At 37.8% G+C, this 23,783-nt stretch overlaps 1 protein-coding gene across 20 annotated transcripts in view; it reads right to left on the bottom strand.

The window, feature by feature from the left end:
* The window catches only part of NFIB (nuclear factor I B), a 517,914-nt gene that overhangs the window by 126,987 nt on the left and 367,144 nt on the right, over window positions 1–23,783 (bottom strand). For all 20 annotated transcript variants that reach the window (XM_055578048.1, XM_055578043.1, XM_055578042.1 and 17 more), the window contains one exon: window positions 19,099–19,152. In XM_055578048.1, the coding sequence (XP_055434023.1) occupies window positions 19,099–19,152 (54 nt within the window). The remainder of the gene's footprint in view (window positions 1–19,098; window positions 19,153–23,783) is intronic.

Genomic DNA, 23,783 nt, shown 5'->3' with positions numbered 1-23,783 from the left:
CACAATATGAGTACTCCTCAAAAAATTCAAAGCAGAATTATCGTATAATCTAGCAATCTTCAAAGAGATACCCACACTCTCATGTTTATAATGGCCAGAATGTTGGAACAACTTAAATGCCCATCAACACATGAATATATGGTATATGCATGGTTAGTCGCTCAGTCGTGTCCAACTCTTAAGACCTCATAGACTGTAGACTGCCAGGCTCCTCTGTCCATGGGATTCTCCAGGCAAGAGTACTGGAATGGGTTGCCATTTCCCTCTCCAAGGGATCTTCCCAATCCAGGAATCAAACCCAGGTCTCCTGCATTGCAGGCAGACTTTTTACCAACTTAGCTACAAGGGAAGTCCATAAGTTATATACATACAGCAAATACTGTTTAACCTTTTTTTTAAAAACAGGAAATTTTGCAGTATGCAACAACATGAATGAACGTTGAAGACATGATGCTAAGTAAAATAAACTAGTCAAAGAAAAACACCTACGTGAGGAATCTACAATAGTCAGTGCCATAGAATCAGAGTGGAATGGTGGTCGTTAGGGGCCAGGGCAAAGAGGAAATAGGGAGTTACTAATCAACAGGCAAAAAGTTTCAGTTAAGATGAACACACTCTAGAAATGTGTTTTACAATACTGTTTCTAGAACCACTTAAAAATTTCTTAAGAGGGCAGACCGCATGTTAAGTGTTCTTGGTGAACTACCAGTTTTTAAAAAATTAAACCAAGGGAAAAATTTTTCAGTAGCACTAAGCTAAGTCGCTTCAGTCGTGTCCAACTCTGTGCGACCCCAGAGACGGCAGCCCACCAGGCTCCCCCATCCCTGGGATTCTCCAGGCAAGAACACTGGAGTGGGTTGCCATTTCCTTCTCCAATGCATGAAAGTGAAAAGTGAAAGGGAAGTCGCTCAGTCGTGTCTGACTCTTAGTGACCCCATGGACTGCAGCCTACCAGGCTCCTCCGTCCATGGGATTTTCCAGGCAAGAATACTGGAGTGGGGTGCCATCGCCTTCTCTGTTCAGTAGCATATCATCAATTAAATCAAATGTTCAATAATACGGAAACAGGAATAGAATGGAAAGGAACCACACTGGATTCAGGTCATAAAAAGTGAATTTAATGAGAATCATTTCAAGTAGGGACAGAAGTCCAATTGTAGAAGGTAAGTAGAAATTTTAATCTTTTATATTATGTCATGAAAAAGAAGAGCAAGATGGGTCACTTGGTTGAAAGGGGTTGTCTGAATGAGGGCCAAAAGATCTAATTTTTTTTAAGTAAGAAATAAGTTTCCAGAAAGGAGTTAACAGAATAAGGGAGTTATACTGAGAGGAGCAGGAAGAGTAAGGGATAGAGAAAATCTTCAATGGAGAGAGCTTGTAGCTTGTATGTAAACGCAAGTAGGAAAATATTTATACAAGTGAATATAAGATACAAAGTGTTGCCAGTGGGAGAGTAATCTCAAAGGATACATTTGTACCCTTTCTCACCTCACTATGAAAAACTATGTAACAAAATTTCATTCCACATTTCTTGTCATGCCAAAAGGCTTAAGGAAAAAACTGACTACCATAAAACCATACTTCTATTCTGCCTTGAGACTTGAAAATATGTTTCTCTTGTCTCTTTGATATAATCTCTAATATTCTATTCTTATGCATCTTATCTTGATCTGTAACTTTATGTCATCTGAAGTCTTTAGGGGAGTACAGTGTAACAATTTAACACATTTTTACTGGGATTCACATCAAATGATACTTCCTGCAGAAAGTTCTTGATAAACCCAGCTGGAGAGAAAGTAGAATGAAAAAGTCCTCCCTTTTACCTTTCACCAAGCACCTGCTACTTGCCAGATAAGCTCTCCCATTTAATGCTTACAACTGGCATGAGTGTGATTGACTGCTGAGTTACAGAGAAGGGGGCTGATCTGGTCATGCTCCTCATGGCCCTTGTGATCACTGGAAAACTTGGAGCCTTGAGGCAGGGGAAATTTGTAATTCCATTAATTGTTATTTCCACTTCAGAAAAGTGTCTGACTGCGACTGCATGGACTGTAGCCTGCCAAGCTCCTCTGTGACCCCATGGACTATAGTCGGCCAGGCTCCTTTGACCCTGGGATTTGCCAGACAAGAATACTTGAGGTAGCCATTCCCTTCTCCAGGGGATCTTTTCAACCCAGGGATCTGACACGGGTCTCTTGTATTGCAGTCGGATTCTTTAACTCTGACCCACCAGGGAATACACTCCTTACAATGGCTGGAAATAGTAACTCACAACTTCAAACTCCATAACACATGAGTTGTAGCACTAAGTGATACTAGCTTTTCACAATATGTGTAAAATATTGTATGTACTTATGGACAGAAACTTTTGAGACAGTAAGGTTCATATGCAAATCACTTCTGAATCTTCCACAGCATCTAGTCTAGTGCCTTGCAAAAAAGAGATGTCCATTAAATATCTGAGGCTAAAAATCTACCTATAGACAGCTCTTTCAAGGCTGTTTATTGTTCTTGGTGTGGAATGGTGCAGGACAAATGGCTGTCTCTACTCATATAGAGCTTAATCCATCCACACCCTGTCTCCTGGAATGTAATAATTAAATCTTAAATCAGCAACCAGGTGGCACTCAAGTAGTAGTATCTGTAGCCTACCAGGGCAGATGATTGGGACGATATAGATAAATCTGATTTCATGTCCTCATAAAATATTCCTAAATTGTCTTTTTCCTCCAAAATTAATATTACAAGTAATCAGACCGGACCTATTGCAGAGGCTAGGCATGGAGCCAACTGCTATGTTGATCAACTTTTGAGGAGTGGGTTATACAAGAGTACCCATAATGCTTGGGCTTCCCAGGTGGCATCAGAGGTAAAGAAGCCACCTGCCAATGTAGGAGACTTAAGAGACATGGGTTCGAACCGTGGGTGTGGAAGATCCCCTGGAGGAGGGCATGGCAACCCACCCCAGTATTCTTGCCTGGAGAATGCCATGGATAGCAGATCCTGGTGGGCTACAGTCCATAGGGCTGCACAGAGTCAGACATGACTGAAGTGACTGAGCATGCACGCACACACCCATAATGCAAACTGTCAAAATCAGTAGCTAAGGACTATGTGCCCTTCCAGACCTTTTAAAATGAACAAAACACATTTTCTATCCACCCCTCCTCTGCTCTTGAGTTCTGTCCTAAGTTTGAACATTTAAGAAATTTACTGAATGTGAAGCCTTAAAAAAGTTAAAGGATAAAGAAGAAAAAACAACACCAGTTAGGAAAAAATCCTTTGATTTTCACACTGACTCCCATATACCTCATTCTCAAATTACTTAAAAGCTGGTTTACCTATAATGTGAGGTCTTACTACAGATAACCAACCCTTTTACTGTCTTTCTACTTAAACTTTTATGAATAGAAAGGCTGTTTATAGTCTGTTGCATATTGTCAAGAGCTGAAGTTTGGAAGTACTTCTATGCTACCCCACGTCCGAGGTCAGGGGAGGCGGCCGAGAGGAGCTACCCCACACCTGAGGTCAGGGGAGGCGGCTGGGAGGAGCAACCCCAAATCCAAGGAGTGGCGGCTGCGCTGGAGCAGGAGGGCGACGAGGAGCTACTCCACATTCAGGACCGGAGGGGCGGCCATGAGGGGATACCCCTCGTCCAAGGCAAGGAGCAGTGGCTGCGCTTTGCTGGAGCAGCCATGAAGAGCTACCTCACGTCCAAGGTAAGAGAAACCCAAGTAAGATGGTAGGTGTTGCAAGAGGGCATCAGAGGGCAGACACACTGAAACCATAATTACAGAAATCTACCCAATCTGATCACACAGACCACAGCCTTGTCTAACTCAATGAAACTCAGCCATGCAGTCTGGGGCCAGCCAAGATGGGCAGGTCATGGTGGAGAGGTCTGACAGGATGTAGTCCAATGGAGAAGGGATTGGCAAACCACTTCAGTATTCTTGCCTTGAGAACTCCATGAACAGTATGAACAGGCAAAATGATAGGATACTGAAAGAGGAACTACCCAGGTCAGTAGGTGCCCAATATGCTACTGGAGATTAGTGGAGAAATAACTCCAGAAAGAATGAAAGGATGGAGCCAAAGCAAAAACAAACCCAGTTGTGGATGTGACTGGTGATAGAAGAAAGGTCTGATGCTATAAAGAGCAATATGGCATAGGAACCTGGAATGTCAGGTCCATGAATCAGGGCAAATTGGAAGTGGTCAAACAGGAGATGGCAAGAGTGAATGTCGACATTCTAGAAATCAGTGAACAAAAATGGACTGGAATGGGTGAATTTAACTCAGATGATCATTATATCTACTACCGTAGAAAGGACTCTCTCAGAAGAAATGGAGTAGCCATCATGGTCAACAAAAGAGTACGAAATGCAGTACTTGGATGCAATCTCAAAAATGACAGAATGATCTCTGTTCATTTCCAAGGCAAACCATTCCATATCACAGTAATCCAAGTCTATGCCCCAACCGGTAATGCTGAAGAAGCTGAAGCCGAACGGTTCTATGACAACCTACAAGACGTTTTAGAACTAACATCCCAAAAAGATGTCCTTTTCATTATAGGGGACTGGAATGCAAAACTAGGAAGTCAAGAAACACCTGGAGTAACAGGCAAATTTGGACTTGGAGTACGGAATGAAGCAGGGCAAAGTCTAATAACAGAGTTTTGCCAAACGAACGCACAGGTCATAGCGAACACCCTCTTCCAACAACACAAGAGAAGACTCTAGACATGGTCAACACCGAAATCAGATTGATTATATTCTTTGCAGCCAAAGATGGAGAAGCTCTATACAGTCAGAAAAAAACAAGACTGGGAGCTCACTGTGGCTCAGATCATGAACTCCTATTGCCAAATTCAGACTTAAATTGAAGAAAGTAGGGAAAACCACTAGACCATTCAGGTATGACCTAAATGAAATTTCTTATGACTATAGAGTAGAAGTGAGAAATAGATTTAGGGACTAGATCTGATAGACAGAGTGCCTGATGAACTGTGGACGAAGGTTCATGACATTGTACAGGACACAGGGATCAAGACCATCCCCGTGGAAAAGAAATGCAAACAAGCACAATGGCTGTTGGAGGGGGCCTTACAAATAGCTGTGAAAAGAAGAGAAGCAAAAGGCAAAGGAGAAAAGAAAGATATTCCCATTTGAATGCAGAGTTCCAAAGAATAGCAAGGAGAGATACGAAAGCCTTCCTCAGTGATCAATGCAAAGAAATAGAGGAAAACATACCAAGAGAACATTTCATTCAAAGATGGGCTCGAAAAAGGACAGAAATTATATGGACCTAATGGAAGGAGAGGATATTAAGAAGAGGTGGCAAGAATACACAGAAGAACTGTACAAAAAAGATCTTCATGACCCAGATAATCACAATGGTGTGATCACTCACCTAGAGCCAGACATCCCGGAATGTGAAGTCAAGTAGGCCTTAGAAAGCATCACTACAAACAAAGCTAGTGGAGGTGATGGAATTCCAGTTGAGCTATTTCAAATCCTGAAAGATGATGCTGTGAAAGTGATGCACACAATATGCCAGCACATTTAGAAGACTCAGCAGTGCCCACAGGACTGGAAAAGGTCCGTTTTCATTCTGATCCCAAAGAAAGGCAATGCCAAAGAATGCTGAAACTACTGCACAATTGCACTCATCTCACACACTAGTAAAGTAATGCTCAAAACTCTCCAAGCCAAACTTCAGAAATACGTGAACCATGAACTTCCAGATGTTCAAGCTGGTTTTAGGAAAGGCAGAAGAACCAGCGACCAAATTGCCAACATCCACTGGATCATGGAAAAAGCAAGAGAGTTCCAGAAAAACATCTATTTCTGCTTTATTGACTATGCCAAAGCCTTTGACTGTGTGGATCACAATAAACTGTGTAAAATTCTGAAAGAAATGGGAATGCCAGACCACCTGACCTGCCTCTTGAGAAACCTATATGCACGTCAGGAAGCAACAGTTAGAACTGGACATGGAACAAAGGACTGGTTCCAAATCGGGAAAGGAGTATGTCAAGGCTGTATATTGTCACCCTGCTTATGTAACTTATATGCAGAGTACATCATGAGAAATGCTGGGCTGGAAGAAGCACAAGCTGGAATCAAGACGGCTGGGAGAAGTATCAATAACCTCAGATATGCAGATGACACCACCCTTATGGCAGAATGTGTAGAGGAACTAAAAAGCCTCTTGATGAATGCCAAAAAGGAGACTGAAAAAGTTGGCTTAAAGCTCAACATTCAGAAAACGAAGATCATGGCATCCAGTCCCATCACTTTATGGGAAATAGATGGGGAAACAGTGGAAACACTGTAAGATTTTATTTTTTGGGGATCCAAAGTCACTGAGGATGGTGATTGCAGCCATGAAATTAAAAGACGCTTACTCCTTGGAAGAAAAGTTATGACCAACGTAGACAGCATATTCAAAAGCAGAGACATTACTTTGCCAACAAAGGTCCTTCTAGTCAAGGCTATGGTTTTTCCTGTGGTCATGTATGGATGTGAGAGTTGGACTGTGAAGAAAGCTGAACGCTGAAGAATTGATGCTTTTGAACTGTGGTGTTGGGGAAGACTCTTGAGAGTCCCTTGGACTGCAAGGAGGTCCAACCAGTCCATTCTAAAGAAGATCAGTCCTGGGTGTTCATTGGAAGGACTGATGCTGAAGCTGAAACTCCAGTACTTTGGCCACCTCATGCAAAGAGTTGACTCACTGGAAAAGACCCTGATGTTGGGAGGGATTGGGGGCAGAAGGAAAAGGGGACGACAGAGGATGAGATGGCTGGATGGCATCACTGACTCAATGGACATGAGTTTGAGTAAACCCCGGGAGTTGTTGATGGACAGGGAGGCCTGGCATGCTGAGATTCATGGGGTCACAAAGAGTAGGACACAAGTGAGTGACTGAACTGAACTGAACTGATTCTTGCCTAGCAAATTCCATGGACAGAAGAGCCTGGTATGCTGCAGTCCATGGGGTCTCGAAGAGTCAGACGCAACTGAGTGACTTCACTTTCACTTTTCACTTCCGTGCATTGGAGAAGGAAATGGCAACTCACTCCAGTGTTCTTGCCTGGAGTATCCCAGGGACGAGGGAGCCTGGTGGGCTGCCATCTATGGGTCGCACAGAGTCAGACACGACTGAAGTGAATTAGCACCAGCAGCAGCTATGTATCATGAAATAGTTCATTTCCCATCCCCATTAAAAAAACAACAACAACAGCAGCAACTTGATTCTGGTGGATACGATAAATGAGGATATAAGAATGAGTGGGTATGAACTTATAAACTGAGAAGTGAATGGACTATTATTAAAAATCAGAGTAAATATTTCCCTTTCTTTGATCTTAAACATGAATGATATTCTCAAATAAAACATGCTCTGAGGTTATTTAGGACCTATGGTAGTATTTCTGCCATCATACCTAAACAGCAAAGAAAAATGTGGCATTATTTCTGTAACTATTAAGAGAGTATTGTTTGTTCCAAATGCTAAATTTTGACAAAAACATTGTGAGAAGTTAAATATAGGCCCTAGGGATCCCTGTAGATGATAACTATAGCTGCAGATGCTAGTTTTCTTGATAATTATTTGTTTGGTTTCATTAGTTTCATGACAACCCTTTGCAACTTCAATCTCAATATCAATAAAGTCGAATAGGGAAGAGATGAACCTCAAAAATTGTTTGATTTAAATTTTTTTTAATGCAAAACTAGCATATTATTATAGTCAATAGATACTACTGTGGACCAAAGGAAAAACCAAACAAGAAAAATACCTTGAGACAAATGAAACACACCAAATTTTATGGGCTGCAACAAAAAGCAATTCTAAGAGGAAAGTTATTGTGACAAATGTCTAACTCAAGAAATAAGGAAAATCGAAAATAAACAACCTAAATACATACCTCAAGGAACTAGAAAAAACAACAAATTAAGCCCAAAGTTAGTAGAAGGAGAAAAAAAACAAAGACTAGAACAGGTATAAATGAAATAGAAAGTAAAATGATAATAGAAAATGCCAATGAAATTAAGAGCTAGTTCTTTAAAAGATCACCAAAATTGACAAACCTTTATCTAGACTCACCAAGAAAAAAAAAGATACATGCCTTAAATAAAGTCAGAAATGAAAGAAGAGATATTACAACTGATACCACACAAATACAAAGTATCATAGGAGATTACAATGAACAATTATACTCTATGGAATGAATAACTTAGAAGAAATGGATAAATTCCTGGAAACATACAACCTACCAAGAGTGAATCATGATGAAATAGAAATTCTGAGCAGACCAATTACTAGTAAGGATATTTAATCAGTAATCCAAAACCTCTCAAAAAATAAAAATTCAAGACTAGACCACTTCAGTGAAATTTTTTTGGATATGTATTTTATTGTTTAGAAATTTCCAACAGAGCAATCATTAAGTACCTTTGTCAGGAGATGTCTACAAGAATCTAGACTGGATAATAAGGACAGGCAGAACTGTCAGCTCCCCCTGCAAATCCACACTACACTGGAACAAACAGCCAGCGTTAAGGTACAAGGTGATGAGGTGCAAGACACAAGGTCCACCTAGCATCCGCCATGTGCGTGCAGACCTAGATGAACAGTAGAAAACTTTACAGATGTAGATTTCAAGTGCAACCCCAAATCACAAATGACTTTCTTTGGCAGTGCCCAACCAAGACACCAGAATAGAATCTGTAGAAAAGCAAATCTATCATGATCAGCTATTCCCACCTGAATATACTTAACCTATCAAGAATTCAAAAAAGAATCAATACAATCCTTCTCCAACTCTACCCAAAAATCAAAAGTATGTACACACTCATGAGGTTAGTAATACCATGGTACCAAAAGTAGAAGAAGATGTCATTACAATAAAAATTCATACACCAATATCCCTAATGTACATAGATTTTAAAAATCCTCAACAAAATATTAGCAAAACAAACTCAATACCACATTAAAATTATATACCATGATCAAGTAGGATTAATTCAGGTGATACAAGGATCATTCAATAACCACAAGTCAGTCCATGTGATATACCACATCACAAAAGGAAGGATAAAAATTATTCTGTCATCTCTATAGATGCAAAAAAAGTATCTGACAAAATTCAACATCGATTCATGATAAAAATTCTCAACAAAGTGTATACAGAGAAAATGTACCTCAACATAATAAAGGCCATATATGATAATCCTACAGCTAATATCACACTCAATGGAAAAGCTGAAATTTTTTCCTCTAAGATTATGAACTAGACAAGGATCCCCACTGGCTCCAGTTTTATTCATCATAGTATGGGAAGTCCTTGCCAGAGCAATTAGAAAAAGAAGAAGAAGAAGAAAGAAATAAAAGGCAACTAAATTGGAAAGGAAAAAGCAAAACTGGTACTATTTACAGATAGCATAATATTTTATACTGAAAACCCTAAAACCCCATCAGAAAACTATTAGAATTAATAAATGGATTCAGTAAAGTTACAGGACATAAAATTAATACTCAAAAAATTGCTGCATTTATCTATATATTAATAATGACCAGAAAAAGAAACTAAGAAATAAGAAAACAATCACATTTATAAATACATCAAAGAGAATAAAATACCTAGGAATAGATTTAACAGAAGAATTGAAAGAACTCTATATTTAAAACTAAAAAACATTAATTAAACTGAATAAGACACACATTAATGGCAAGATGCTCTGTGCTCAGAGATTATAATAATTAATGTAGTTAAAATGCCCACACCACCCAAAGCAATATATAGATTCAATGCCATCCCTATAAAAATTTCAATGGCATTTTTCACAAAAATAGAACAAGTAGTTATAAAATTTCAATGGAAGAAAAAGAAATCCCAAATACTCAAAGCAGTCTAGAGAAAGAAGAACAAACCAAGAGGCATCTTACCATGATTTCAAACTGTATTACAAAGCTATAGTAATTAAAAGAGTGTGGTATTGGCCTAACACAGACCTATAGATCAGTGGAACAAAATAAAGAGCCCAGAAATAGACCGAAACATATATGATCAATTAATTTTTAACAGTATGAAACACAAAAAGATAGGACACTGAAAGATGAATTCCCTAGGCTGCGAGGTGCCCGATATGCTACTGGAGATCAGTGGAGAAATAACTCCAGAAAGAATGAAGAGACGGAGTCAAAGCAACACCACCACCCAGTTGTGGATGTGACTGATGATGGAAGTAAAGCCAAGGCTGTCAAGAACAATATTGCATAGGAACCTGGAACGTTAGGTCCATGAATCAAGGTAAATTGGAAGCAGTCAAACAGGAGATGGCAAGAGTGAACGTCAACATTCTAGGAATCAGCAAACTAAAATGGACTGGAATGGGTGAATTAACTCAGATGACCATTATATCTACTTCTGTGGGCAAGAATCCCTTAGAAGAAATGGAGTAGCCATCATAGTCAACAAAAGTAGTCCAAAATCCAGTACTTGGATGCAATCTCAAGAACGACAGAATGATCTCTGTTCATTTCCAAGGAAAACCATTCTGTATCACAGTAATCCAAGTCTATGCTCTAACCAGTAACCCTGAAGAAGCTGAGGTTGAATGATTCTATGATCCTACAAGACCTTTTAGAACTAACACCCAAAAAAGATATCCTTTTCATTATAGGGGACTCGAATGCAAAAGTAGGAAGTCAAAAAATACCTGGAGTAACAGGAAAATTTGGCCTTGGAATACAGAATGAAGCAGGGCAAAGGCTAATAGAGTTTTGCCAAATGAATGCACTGGTCATAGCAAACACCCTCTTCCAACAACACAAGAGAAGACTCTACACATGGACATCACCAGATGGTCAACACCAAAATCAGACTGATTATATTCTTTACAGTAAAGATGGAGAAGCTCTACACGGTCAGCAAAAACAAGACCAGGAACTGACTGTGGCTCAGATCATGAACTCCTCACTGACAAATTCAGACTGAAATGGAAGAAAGCAGTGAAAACCACTAGACCATTCACATATGATCTAAATCAAATCCCTTATGATTATAGAGTGGAAGTGACAAATAGATTCAAGGGATTAGATCTGGTAGACAGAGTGCCTGAAGAAATGTGGACAGAGGTTCATGACAATGTACAGGAGGTACGGATCAAGACCACCCCCATGGAAAAGAAATGCAAACAAGCAAAATGGCTGTCTGGGGAGGCCTTGCAAATAGCTGTGAAAAGAAGAGAAGCAAAAAGTAAAGGAGAAAAGGAAAGATATAAGCATCTGAATGCAGAGTTCAAAAGAATAGCAAGGAGAGATAAGAAAGCCTTCCTCAGCGATCAATGCAAAGAAATAGAGGAAAACAACAGAATGGGAAAGAATAGAGATCTCTTCAAGAAAACTAGAGATACCAAGGGAACATTTCATACAAAGATGGGCTCAATAAAGATACAAAGATGGGCTCAATAAAGAACAGAAATGGTATGGACCTAACTGAAGCAGAAGATATTAAGAAGAGGTGGCAAGAATACACAGAACTGTACAAAAAAGAGCTTCACGACCAAGATAATCACAATGGTGTGATCACTCACCTAGAGCCAGACATCCTGGAATGTGAAGTCAAGTGGGCCTTAGAAAGCATCACTACGAACAAAGCTAGTGGAGGTGATAGAATTCCAGCTGAGCTATTTCAAATCCTGAAAGACGATCCTGTGAAAGTGCTGCACTCAATATGCCAGCAAATTTGGAAAACTCAGCAGTGGCCACAGGACTGGAAAAGGTCAGTTTTCATTCTAATCCCAAAGAAAGTCAATGTCAAAGAATGTTCATCTACCGTACAATTGCACTCATCTCACATACTACCAAAGAAAGGCTCAAAATTCTCCAAGCCAGGCTTCAAGAGTACATGAACTGAGAACTTCCAGATGTTCAAGCTGGATTTAGGAAAGGCAGTAGAACCAGAGTTTAAACTGCCAACATCCATTGGATCATCGAAAATGCGAGAGAGATCCAGAAAAATAGCTACTTCTGCTTTATTGACTATGCCAAAGCCTTTGATTGTGTGGATCACAACAAACTGTGGAAAATTCTGAAAGAGATGGGAATACTGGACCACCTGACTTGCCTCCTGAGAAATCTGTATGCAGATCAGGAAGCAACAGTTAGAACTGGACATGGAACAAAGGACCGGTTCCAAATAGGGAAAGGAGTACATCAAGGCTGTATATTGTCACCCTGCTTATTTAACTTATATGCAGAGTACATCATAAGAAATGCTGGGCTGGATGAAGCACAAGTTGGAATCAAGATTGCCGGGAGAAATATCAATAATCTCAGATAAGCAGATGACACCACCCTTATGGCAGAAAGATAAGAACTATAGAGCCTCTTGACGAAAGTGAAAGAGAGTTAAAAAATTGGATTAATATTCAACATTCAGAAAGCCGTAAGATCATGGCATTCGGTCCCATCAGTTCAGTTCAGTTCAGTTGCTCAGTCATGTCTGACTCCTTGCGACCACATGATTCACTGCAAGCCAGGCCTCCCTGTCCATCACCAACTCCCAGAGTTTACTCTAACTCATTTCCATCGAGTTGGTGATGCCATCCAGCCATCTTATCATCTGTCATCCCCTTCTCCTCCTGCCCCCAATCCCTCCCATCATCAGGGTCTTTTCCAATGAGTCAACTCTCGCATGAGGTGGCCAAAGTATTGGAGTTTCAGCTTCAGCATCAGTCCTTCCAATGAACACCCAGAACTGATCTCCTTTAGAATGGACTGGTTGGACCCCCTTGCAGTCCAACGGTCTCTCAAGAGTCTTCTCTGACACCAAAGTTCAAAAGCATCAATTCTTCGGCACTCAGCTTTCTTCACAGTCCAACTCTCACATCCACACATGACTTCTGGGAAAACCATAGCCTTGACTAGACAGACCTTTGTTGGCAAAGTAATATCTCTGCTTTTCAATATGCTATCTAGGTTGGTCATTATTTTCCTTCCAAGGAGTAAGCATCTGGTCCCATCACTTCATAGCAAATAGATGGGGAAGCAATGGAAACAGTGACAGATTTTATTTTGGGGGGGCTCCAAAATCACTGCAGATAGTGACTGCAGCCATGAAATTAAAAGATGTTTGCTTCTTGGAAGAAAAGTTATGACCAACCTAGACAGCATATTAAAAAGCAGAGACATTACTTTGCCAACAAAGGGCCATCTAGTCAAAGCTATGGTTTCTCCAGTAGTCACGTATGGATGTGAGATTTGGACCATAAAGAAAGCTGAGCACTGAAGAATTGATGCTTTTGAACTGTGGTGTTGGAAAAGACTCTTGAGAGTCTTGGACTAAAGGAGATCAAACCAGTCAATCCTAAAGGAAATAAGTCTTGAATATTCATTGGAAGGACTGATGCTGAAGCTCAAACTCCAATACTTTGGCCACCTGATGCAAAGAACGGACTCATCTGAAAAGACTCTAATGCTCGTAAAGATTGAAGGCGGGAGAAGGGGATGAAAGAGGATGAGATGGTTAGATGGCATCACCGACTCAATGGACATGAGTTTGAGCAAATTCTGGGAGCTCATGATGGACAGAGAGGCCTGGCATCCTGCAGTCCATGGGGTCACAAAGAGTCGGACAGGACTGAGCTACTGAACTGAACAGAACTGAATTTTTAACAGATGAGCCAAGAATATACAATGGGTAAAGGACAGTCTCTTTAATAAATAGTACTGGAAAATTTGGACAGCCAGATGCTAAAGAATGAAACTAGACCACTATCTGATTGTACTTAAAAACTAAGTCAATGGATTAATGTTCTGAATGTAAAACCTGAAACCATAAGACTTATAGAATAAACACAGTAATCTCCTTGATGTTGGCCCTGGTAATGATTTTAAAATCTGACACCAAGAGCAACAACAAAAGAAGAATAAACAAGTGGGATGACACCAAACTAAAAAGCTCTGCAAAACAAAGGAAACCATCAACAGAATGAAAAGCAACCTACTGAATGGGGAAACTATTTATAAATAATATATCAGATAAGGGTATAATATCCAAAATATATAAAGACATCATGCAACTCAATAGCAAAAGAATCAAAGAAGCTGATTTAAAAGTGGGCAAAAATCCTAAATAGATGTTTTCCAAAGGAGATATACACAGATACCTAAAAATATGCTCTATATCATTAGTCACCAAGGAAATGCAAATCAAAACCACAATGAGATATCACCTTGACCTTGTTAGAATGGCTATTATCAAAAACAGAAGACAAGTATTGGAGAGGCTATGGAGAAAAGGGTGGGAATGTAAATTGGGGCAGCCCCTAAGGAAAAGAGAATGGAAATCACTTAAAAAATTATAAATAGAACTATGATATGATCCACTGATTCTATGTCTGAGAAAATGAAAACACAAATTCAAAAAATACACACTCCCATGTTCACTGCAGCATTATTTACAGTAGCCAAGATACAAAAACAACCTACGTGTCCACTGATGGGTAAATGAATAAAGAAATTGCGATATGTATGTGGTACACATATAGAATAGCATATCATTCAGCCATAAAAAGAACAAAATCCTGCCATTTGGGACAACATGGATGGACTTGAGGGCGTTATGCTAAAATGAAATATGTTAGAAGAAAGGCAAATACTGTATGATCTCTCAAAGATGGTATTTATATAAACATAAAATAATGTCTTAAATGAAAGATAAGCATATTGCTAGTTAATAGATACACTTTATTTAACTTATTCAATTATTTATTTAGTTCCATTTTTATTCCAGAAAGGATACAAAGTGACAAACTATTTGACATTTACCCAATATATGATCTTAATAGTTGCCAGAGGTTTTGCCAAACTACACACAAAAGCACCTCACAAAACAATACAAGCATCTGACAAATTTTGCAAAAAAGAAAAGTAGGATAAGTCCATGTCATTCTAGGTAAGAAAGCTCTGGTTAGTGATACTTAGAATGCTTCATAAGCTCTCAGTATAGAATTTGCAAAAAGTGTCCTAGGATTCAATGTTTCCTTGTTATATTTCCAAGAGACAACTCCCCACAAACCTATACTCTTCCTGAACTCCAAAATGAGGCATCCACTTCTAGCTGACTGAGGGGCAAAGTTCAACTTTTAGATGGTCTTGTTTTTCTTGGAAAGCAACTACCCCAGGACTGGGCAACAGACTGAGATTGGGAACTCGAAAAGTTCATAGCCCAAGGAATATAGAGACACAAAATAATATAGCATATCAAAGTTCATTGCAAAAGAGTATAATCCAATCACACACCTTCTAAAAGTGAAAGTGGAGGTTTTAATCATTCAAAATAAATTAGGTCTGTGTCTAAGTTCCTTAATTAATGGTTTATTCTCTTTTGGTCCACAACAGTTGTTTGCTATAGTTGAGACAGGACTCTTGCAGTTCTATTGCTTAGAAGGAATTAATTTACTGTTCAAAAAGAAGCATCTAGATATAAACATATAACTTTTGACCCCAAAATAAATAAGAAAAATGTGAATCATACAAAAAATGAAGTAGTCTACTGTTTCTTAACCAAAATGATCCTGTCATGTCCTTGGATGAAGTCAGACTTTTGGGGCACCTTATCCCAGAAAAGATTATGGTGCCCATCCCCACTATGTAACAAAGAATAAACACAAAACATTAAATCACAAAATAGTAAGAGTATAAGGAAATACTACTAAGACTATTTAACTTATTCAAGTATTTCTTTAGTTCCATTTTTTTCCAGAAAGGATATAAGGTGACAAATTATTTGACATAAATAATGTTAAAAAATACATTATTTGTACTTTTAAATAATAAAAAATATTATTTTATTATTTAAAAAGAAACAGAAAGATAAAACATCTCTATTTTTTCTTGATAAAAAAACTATTTAAATGCATTTAAAAATAGTAAGTATCAAATATTCTTCCTCCCCCAAAATGTATAGCTTTTGTTCAAATACCTGTGACTAGTTTGCTTACTAAATACAAATCTCAAGAAGGCAACGCTAAACACTAGTTTTAGTTTAAAAAACTAAAAGCCTATCTATAGACTCCATACTACAGTATGACGAGCTTCAAGGTCACGTTTCGGAAGTTCTTCTGAATCAGCAAGGAACTGTCTCTATGTCAGACAGTCATGTCTGATGCTGGAGAAAATCCAAGCCAGAGGGATGCCGCATTTGTGGGAGACCCATGCACCTGTACTTATAGGAGGATTGGATGTGATCTCCACCTTCATGTCAACAGAGGGAAACAGATTTCAAAGAGACTTTGCCTTGAAAAGATCTTGAATGTTTGTCTCTTCCCAAGTTGTTATGCAATAAACACAGAAGAAGAAGGTGGCAATGTCCAGAGGTTGCTCATCTCCCAGTGGAAAACTAGCAGTGACAAGACAGTGTTCCCACTCAAGGCAATCTTTTTCAAAAGTTTACCTTCTCTTTGCTACAACAATACAAACAGCAAAGCGATATGACTGTTTCATTGCATATGGTAGTAAATTGAATTTGTCCGTAAAGATATGGACCCTTCTTCTTATACTAAATTTGAACTTTGGAGATTTCACACTTCAGCCAAAGCCAGAAAGCAGTTGAACAGAGGCTCCTAGAGATAAATTATGCTCTAAAAATACCAAACAGGCTTATATTTATGAAAAGAGCTTAGAATAATAAGAATAATTTATCCCTATTGATTGCAAAACAAAAATCTTAATAAGTTATGATTTTTTCACATTTCCAATTAGAAACTATTTAATATTCCTAGCGGCTTGATTTATTTCAAGGTATTACAGAACAAATTCTTACTTTTATCAAACAGAATTCCTTCATAATCTCTACTATTAGACAAAATATAATGATACACAAAGCAAGTTAAAATGACGAAGTGCTTTTCAATCATCAAAGAAAATTCTCATTTTATTCCATTTAATTTTGATATTTTATATGTTTTATTATATTCTATCTCTGAAAAAACTGGTAACCAATGTACAATTTACATGTACACAGTATTCAACTAATCATAGTATACAACATTCCAGTCTTAAGACATAGTTCTCAAAAGGCTGATTTCTAAGGAAAATTTAATAGGAAAAAAAATAGAGATGTTTCATCTTGATTGTTTCTGTTAGTCACATTCTATGGAAATAGATACATTAATAACTGCTACATTGACTGTAGCAAAGGAAAAATTTAAGCAAGCTTCTCAACAAATACTGAAAAATCAAATTCTGTCATTGCATAACTATTCTGAGATTATTCATTCAGCTCAAGCACAGAACATTTTTAAGTGAGCATGATTCTCTCTGTACATGTTCAGAAATGCATTTCAAACAATAACAGCTTTATTAATTTCAAACCAAGCTGTCATTCAAATGCAAAGAACATATCCTTTGTTTAGTCTGACTTACAATACTTATCAACTCTTTTTCTAGTAAAGGTTTCCCTCCTTCCCAGTTCTTTGGAAAATGAGTAACGAAGCTTTTAAAAAATGTTTGGATACAATTCACTTTTGGTTATCATGCTACACAGAGAAAATGTTAGTCAACTAAAGAGAAGAAATTTTAGTAAAGTTGAAGACACTGCAAGCTGATAAGTTTTCTCAACTTTAGAAAATTTCTAACAAAATGTATTATATTCTAAATGATTCACCTTTGTGGTTTCATCCACACAAAAAAATAAAATAATCAATTTAACTGGAAATTACATTTAAATTCTTTCAGTTTTTGAATGTTTTGTCATCAATTTGTAGTCATATTAAGTGATTTTGATGAAAGTAAAGAAAAATCAACTTAGTATACATTTTAATCTATAACTAGAGATTTTTTATCTTTGAAGGATATACTACTTTTGTCATATAATATGATCATGTACAATATAGAAGAAGTTAATATGTTGGTGAAAAAATTTTTCCTAAGATAAAAATGAACAAAATGTAGGCAAGGAAGAATCCTGCCTTCAGTCTTTCAGGAAGAAAATATGTATTGACTTTGCATCTTTGCTTACGTATTTACCTGCTATATCTTTCTAATATCATTTTAAAGCAAGACTGTTCTGACATATTTTCTTGTAGTTTTGAGGATTTTTCCGGTATTTCAATTTCAGATTAGCCAAGTATTATTATAGGAAGATCAAGAAATTAAGGACATAAAAGTAGGTCGACCTGTGAAAACTTTTATCATTACCTTTTATAAATCTGGGGTTTATTTTCAATGAAAAGACACATGAGATCCTTTTGGGACGTGGAGGGTATATGTGATTGATTTGAATTTTTTTTTCTTTTTTGCTTTTGTTTTCGTTACGTTATTCTTAGAGCATTCTTTTACTAAAGTCAGAGGTACAATTAAAAATCTTATAAGATTACAATTTTAGAAATTCTTCTTTGCACTAGTTTTTACTTCATGAGAAAAGATACTACTCTTAAATCAACATCAAAATTCTATGTCTTCAAACTTAGGAAAAATAAAATCATAAAGACAGTATGATTTCTTATAAAAGTCATTTTTAGATCCGAAACAACTTCTGAAAACCAAGAGAGTATTGGGCATACATTACATGAAAGGAAAAGCCTGATTTTCATTATTTCCTGATTCTGAGAATTCTATTAAGAACCTTATGGAATAAAAACTCATTTGCAAAAATTCCTCATGAAGACATAATCAACTACCACCAGAGCCCACCTTTTAAAGTAATGAGATTTGATAAATTATAATGAGTGTGAAAATTTTTACTTTTTCTTGTGCATTTTAAAAGAAAGAAGGCTTTTTGGCTTTTCAAACAGCAATGCCTTTTAGCACCTGAAGGATACACAACTATAAAATGCATGCATATTCATTTTCAAAGAAACACCAACAAAAAGTAAAACATTAGTGATTAGGTACATACTGATGACGCCAATGTGGAGGCATTAGCCACTGTGAAGGGTCTGAATAGAATCACATCTTGTCCTGATCATACCTGCCCTCCAGAACCAAACAGGCAGCTGACCAATTAAGGGGTGTTTATCTATACAGTGGTACCTTTGTTCTCCAACAATGTCAGATTGCAAACGTCCTGGAACACATATTTACCTGGAGGATTCTTGGCAGGATCATTGTGGCTTGGACTTCCTGATTGTCCAGAATCTGTAAAGAAATCACAGAAAATGTTTTCTTTTTAATTTGTTTTGAAAGAATTTCACAATCCTCAGAAGGACTTAAAAAATTTTTTTAAGGTAGAACAATGAAGTCAAGTGTTTAAATAAAGCATACTTTCCTAAGCCTTTCAGCAGCAATATTTTATTTATTAAACTACATGAACATCTGTAGATACGTGTGTGTGTATATATATATATATATATATTTCTTTGTCGAGAGAAAAAAAATGTAGAGATCTATAATATTCATGGGGTAGGGAAAGGCTTTTTTTAAAACAAACGGTCTGGCGACAATGCCACTGAAGGTGACTTGAAGGCTGGGCCTGTCAGGAGCAATATGAAACAAATCAGACACATTCCCTAAAAATGCAATTTGAGTGCAGTTAAACATGCTTTTTTTAAAAACCTGAAAGTGTTTTTATCCAATGAGTAAAAATACACAGAAACTAGAGTCCATTTTTCCAGGATTTCACGTGCATACATACATATCCACTCCAATAATCCCCCAACCTACTGGATCCAGGCCCAGATTTGACTGCATCCCATAATAGCAATCGATTTGCAAACACCAAGAAAAGCATAAATTACTAGGTAGAAACCAACATGGCTTTGTGGAAAGTAAATTGTTGGATCAATTTAATTTCCATCTGTGATAGACAGACAGACTTGGCAGATAAGGAGAAAGAGATCAATGCAGAACATCTGAATTTCCTATCCCACGTTATTCCTCATCAATGATACAGAAAGGGACATAGAAGCTACAGTACTGTTAGGAAACATGCCTCCCTAACTAATCTGACACTGTTGTGTTTGGCTCACTCCTCTTTCCTCTATGTCCCCTCTGCATTTATCTGTGTCATTTGTGCCATATTATTATACACTTACTTGTAAGTTGCTTTGTAATCTTCTTTTATTGGTTCTAGTGTTTAGTTTTGTCTCCCTAACTAAATTGCATGCTCCTAAGCAGAGGCAGAGATTCTGTCTACTTCTTTTGTGTCTTCCTCAATGTGCTGTTCACGGCTGTGAATGCACTGGGCTGGATGGCTCAGATTCAGCAAGCTTTCTTTGCTTGCCTAGGAAAGGCAATTTTGAACTTGATAGTGAATTTCAAGAAATGTGACAGGTGGCCACAGACAAAAGTCTCTTTCCCCAAACCTGGCCATTACACCTAAGACAGGGATCCAGTCTAATTTAAGCAGAAACATGCTGGTGTTTTTCAGCAGGGCTACTCTGCTCTTCCATTGAAGTTATTAACATACTGCAATTGCTGCTTCTACTATTAAATGCAAGGACACCCTTTTGACTTCCTTTTGTATAAAACTTAGTTATTTGTTTCTGCCCTTTGCCTCATGCCTGCTAACTAGATTTAATGCTGAAATTAGAACTGTTTCCCTTCTTCCCATATCCTTACCTTTTTTCTTTTTCTTCTCCCTCCCCCCCTTTTTTTTTCTGCCCTAGAACACTTTTTATAAAATCTTAGTAAATATATTTAATGATTCCCACATTATCCTCCAATTTATTTCTAATTTTCCCAAATGGAAAAGAAACCAGTTAAGGACAACTCCTGCAGTCTGAGTTCTGGCTAGAGTCGACTCCAGACAGTCAAAGAGAATAAGATTCTCTTCAAAAGGTTTGTCTCATCTCCCATGAATTCTATTAGTTTTTCTGGTTTTGAGGCAAGACTCAGTGACTTCTAACTTAGGAGATCAATCTTTCTCTTTCTCTCTGCCCATAAAAGATGGCACAATATTGGCTACTTTCCAGGCATGGAGTATGATAGCTACATTAAAAAAAAAAAAAAAGATAAATTACACGATTTTGGTATAGCCCTCAGCTATTTCTGCCTCGAGTTCCTCTGACAAATGTCCCTCAGAATTGATACCACATTCCAGCTTAAATTCTCAAGTGACTCTAACATTTTGAGAAGTTTCTACTTACATGGTGTACCCATTGACCAGGGCCTCCCCATGTTTCATGTTTAATAAAGCTACTTCACATTTATGGAAGTCTACTTCATAGAGTAGAACTCTTCACATTTATGAAAGTCTAGGTCTTCATCCCTCAAGGAGGTTAATGCCATCTTCATGACAACACAACAGGAGGCAGATTAAGGCTGTCCATCTGCAGGGCACAGGAGCTGTATGCTCCCGGTGAGCCTCAGCAGGTTTAGTTAAACCAGTTTCAGAACAGAACACAAAATTCTTTCCCAACATCTTGTTGCTGAAGTTTGGACCAGTAAAGAATTAAGGTCTCTTCCATTCCTAAGAAAGTATTCCGTTAGAACAATGACACACCCTGTTACCACAATAGCCCATTTGGAAAACTCTCTGCTGCAAATTACCCTTTTCCCCCATTTGCAACAACTGTAGACAACAGCTTCTTCAACTGAAAAAAAAAAAAAATGAAATTTCTTAAAAAAAAAAAAAAAAAAACCACAAACATTTGAGGGAAAGCTGAAGGAGACCCTAAATTTGAATCATATACTTGGCTTTTAACAATGCCACTTTCTAAAATAATCTGGCATTTACCGACACACAATGACAGGTTTTTCCCTCATAGTCCAATGTCTGTGCCTTCTCATGAAGTAAAATAGCATAAGTGGGATCCCCAAAACCCAGAAGAGGCCCCCTCAAGGAGTGATCAGGAGAACACTTACTTCTCCAACAGTAAATTCTAACTCTAATCTATTCTTAACTCTTATGTCACCTCATATCGGTGGTCACTTAATTCCAACTGCTGGAAAAGGAAGTAACCAGGGAGTTGCAGTTGGCAGAGAAACCACAAATGAACTGTTATTGTGGTTAACTTCAGAGAAAGAATTACTCAGACCACATCTAAAACCCTTCCAATCCACCACCTAGGTCAAATTACTCTATACCCAAAGGTTTTCTTTAACTGCTTCCACCATTTGTTCAAGTTGTGTGTGCGAATGTGTGTGTACCCACACTTCACGTATTATAGTGAATCCCAGCTCTGTCCCTCAGTAGCAGTGTGATCTTATCACTTAACTCTTAGGGTCTTCATCTTTAACTACACTACTACGTAATTTACAGAATCACTGCAAAGCTTTTATAATGTAAGCATTAAGTACTGGTCAGATACCTCTTACACAATTAATTATGTAAAAGATATTATTAAACATAAAAAGGACACATTCAAAAAATGACTAATATTTTTAATGGACTTTCAGGAAGAAAGGGAGAAAAGGGATATGACTAAGTCTGTCCATCCCAGTGTAAGCATCTAAAATTGTCTGTGTTGAGTTAACTGAAGATGGGCAAGTGTGTGCCTCTTGAATTTCTCTGTAAATACCTTGGTTCCACTCTCCCGAAAAGGGAGGAAGGCACTGCTGCCATTTCGAGGCTCTCAGGGAGCTGTCATGCTCAAAAGTCAGGAGTGAAAATTACCTTCTGGAAGACTGAAGTCTCTGAAGAAGGAGGGTGGTCAGAATGGGGACTGTGAACTGACCAGCACACTGAGTCTTGAGACACTGATGCCGCGAAGAAAAAGAGGGGGAAAGGGCTCTTGAAGGCAGCAGACTCAAACCAGCCCTATCTCTCCTTTCACACTGTTTTCTCTTCCTTGATCTCAATCTGTATCTTTTACACTTCTTTGTCTCTTTCCGACTTGACAGAACGTAGGACTGAAATATATTTTGTATTACATATAAAACTCCTACTACTCAATCTTGGTGTCTTAAAAGTGTGAATTAAACACAATATATTTCTTCTAGGAAAAATAACAGTTAATGAAGCCATTTCTAAATTAATGCTTTTTAAACAATCAATTTCTCTTCCCCCAAATTGAAGATTTCAGGACTAAGAAAGGTTCTCATCTACACATGACACTTACAAACTTTCCTTCAATCCTCGTATCCACTCCTTTTTAAAAAGCAGCCAATCTTTCATGTTCTTCTACTATCTAAACCTCACCTAAGAAGTAACCAAGTTTCTCTAGTGACTCAACTTTGTGGAAAATCCTGGGATACTTAAGTGATCTAAATGACTTGTCCAAAGTTACGTGGCAACTATTAAAACATAAGTTCTCTACATGGGCCACCCATTAAGACACCCTGCCTCTTGAGTGGTTATGAAGCAATCTCATAATCAGGCAAAGCCAAATGACATTTCACTCAATTAAAGATTTCTGGGAACTTTACATTCCCCTAATCTCCCTCCTCCCCCATTATTTACCAATATATTCACAACCTTCTTCCGAAATTTCAAAGTCCTTAAAATCCCTACACATTTTTTCTAACTGAAATTGTAAATAATCATTACTCTCACTGATGTCCATACACTAATGCTTCAGAAAGAGGCCAGCTTTAAATATATTTAGCTTGGATTTTCATTGCTAAACAAAGGAAATTCTAGTGTTCTACTGATAATCTGGTGGAAGTCCAATAAAATGTTTGTTAAATATACAAGATAAATAAATAATGACCCATTAAATGTTTGTTACTGAGTACTAACTTTCTTAGGGGGGGGACGGCATGCAGAGGGCAGAGGTGGAAGGGGATGAACTCAGTTATCTGATGTGCTTGGATCATCTCAACTGTGAAAGATATTTTTGAAGGTCATTCACGTAAGCATCAATTAAATGAGAATCAATAAGGTTTAT

The sequence above is a fragment of the Bubalus kerabau genome, chromosome 4 (genome assembly GCF_029407905.1).
Source record: "Bubalus kerabau isolate K-KA32 ecotype Philippines breed swamp buffalo chromosome 4, PCC_UOA_SB_1v2, whole genome shotgun sequence".
In the NCBI taxonomy this organism is placed as follows: domain Eukaryota; kingdom Metazoa; phylum Chordata; class Mammalia; order Artiodactyla; family Bovidae; genus Bubalus; species Bubalus kerabau.
The sequence above is the reverse complement of the archived record's forward strand: the minus strand, read 5'-3'. Positions and strand labels throughout refer to the sequence as shown.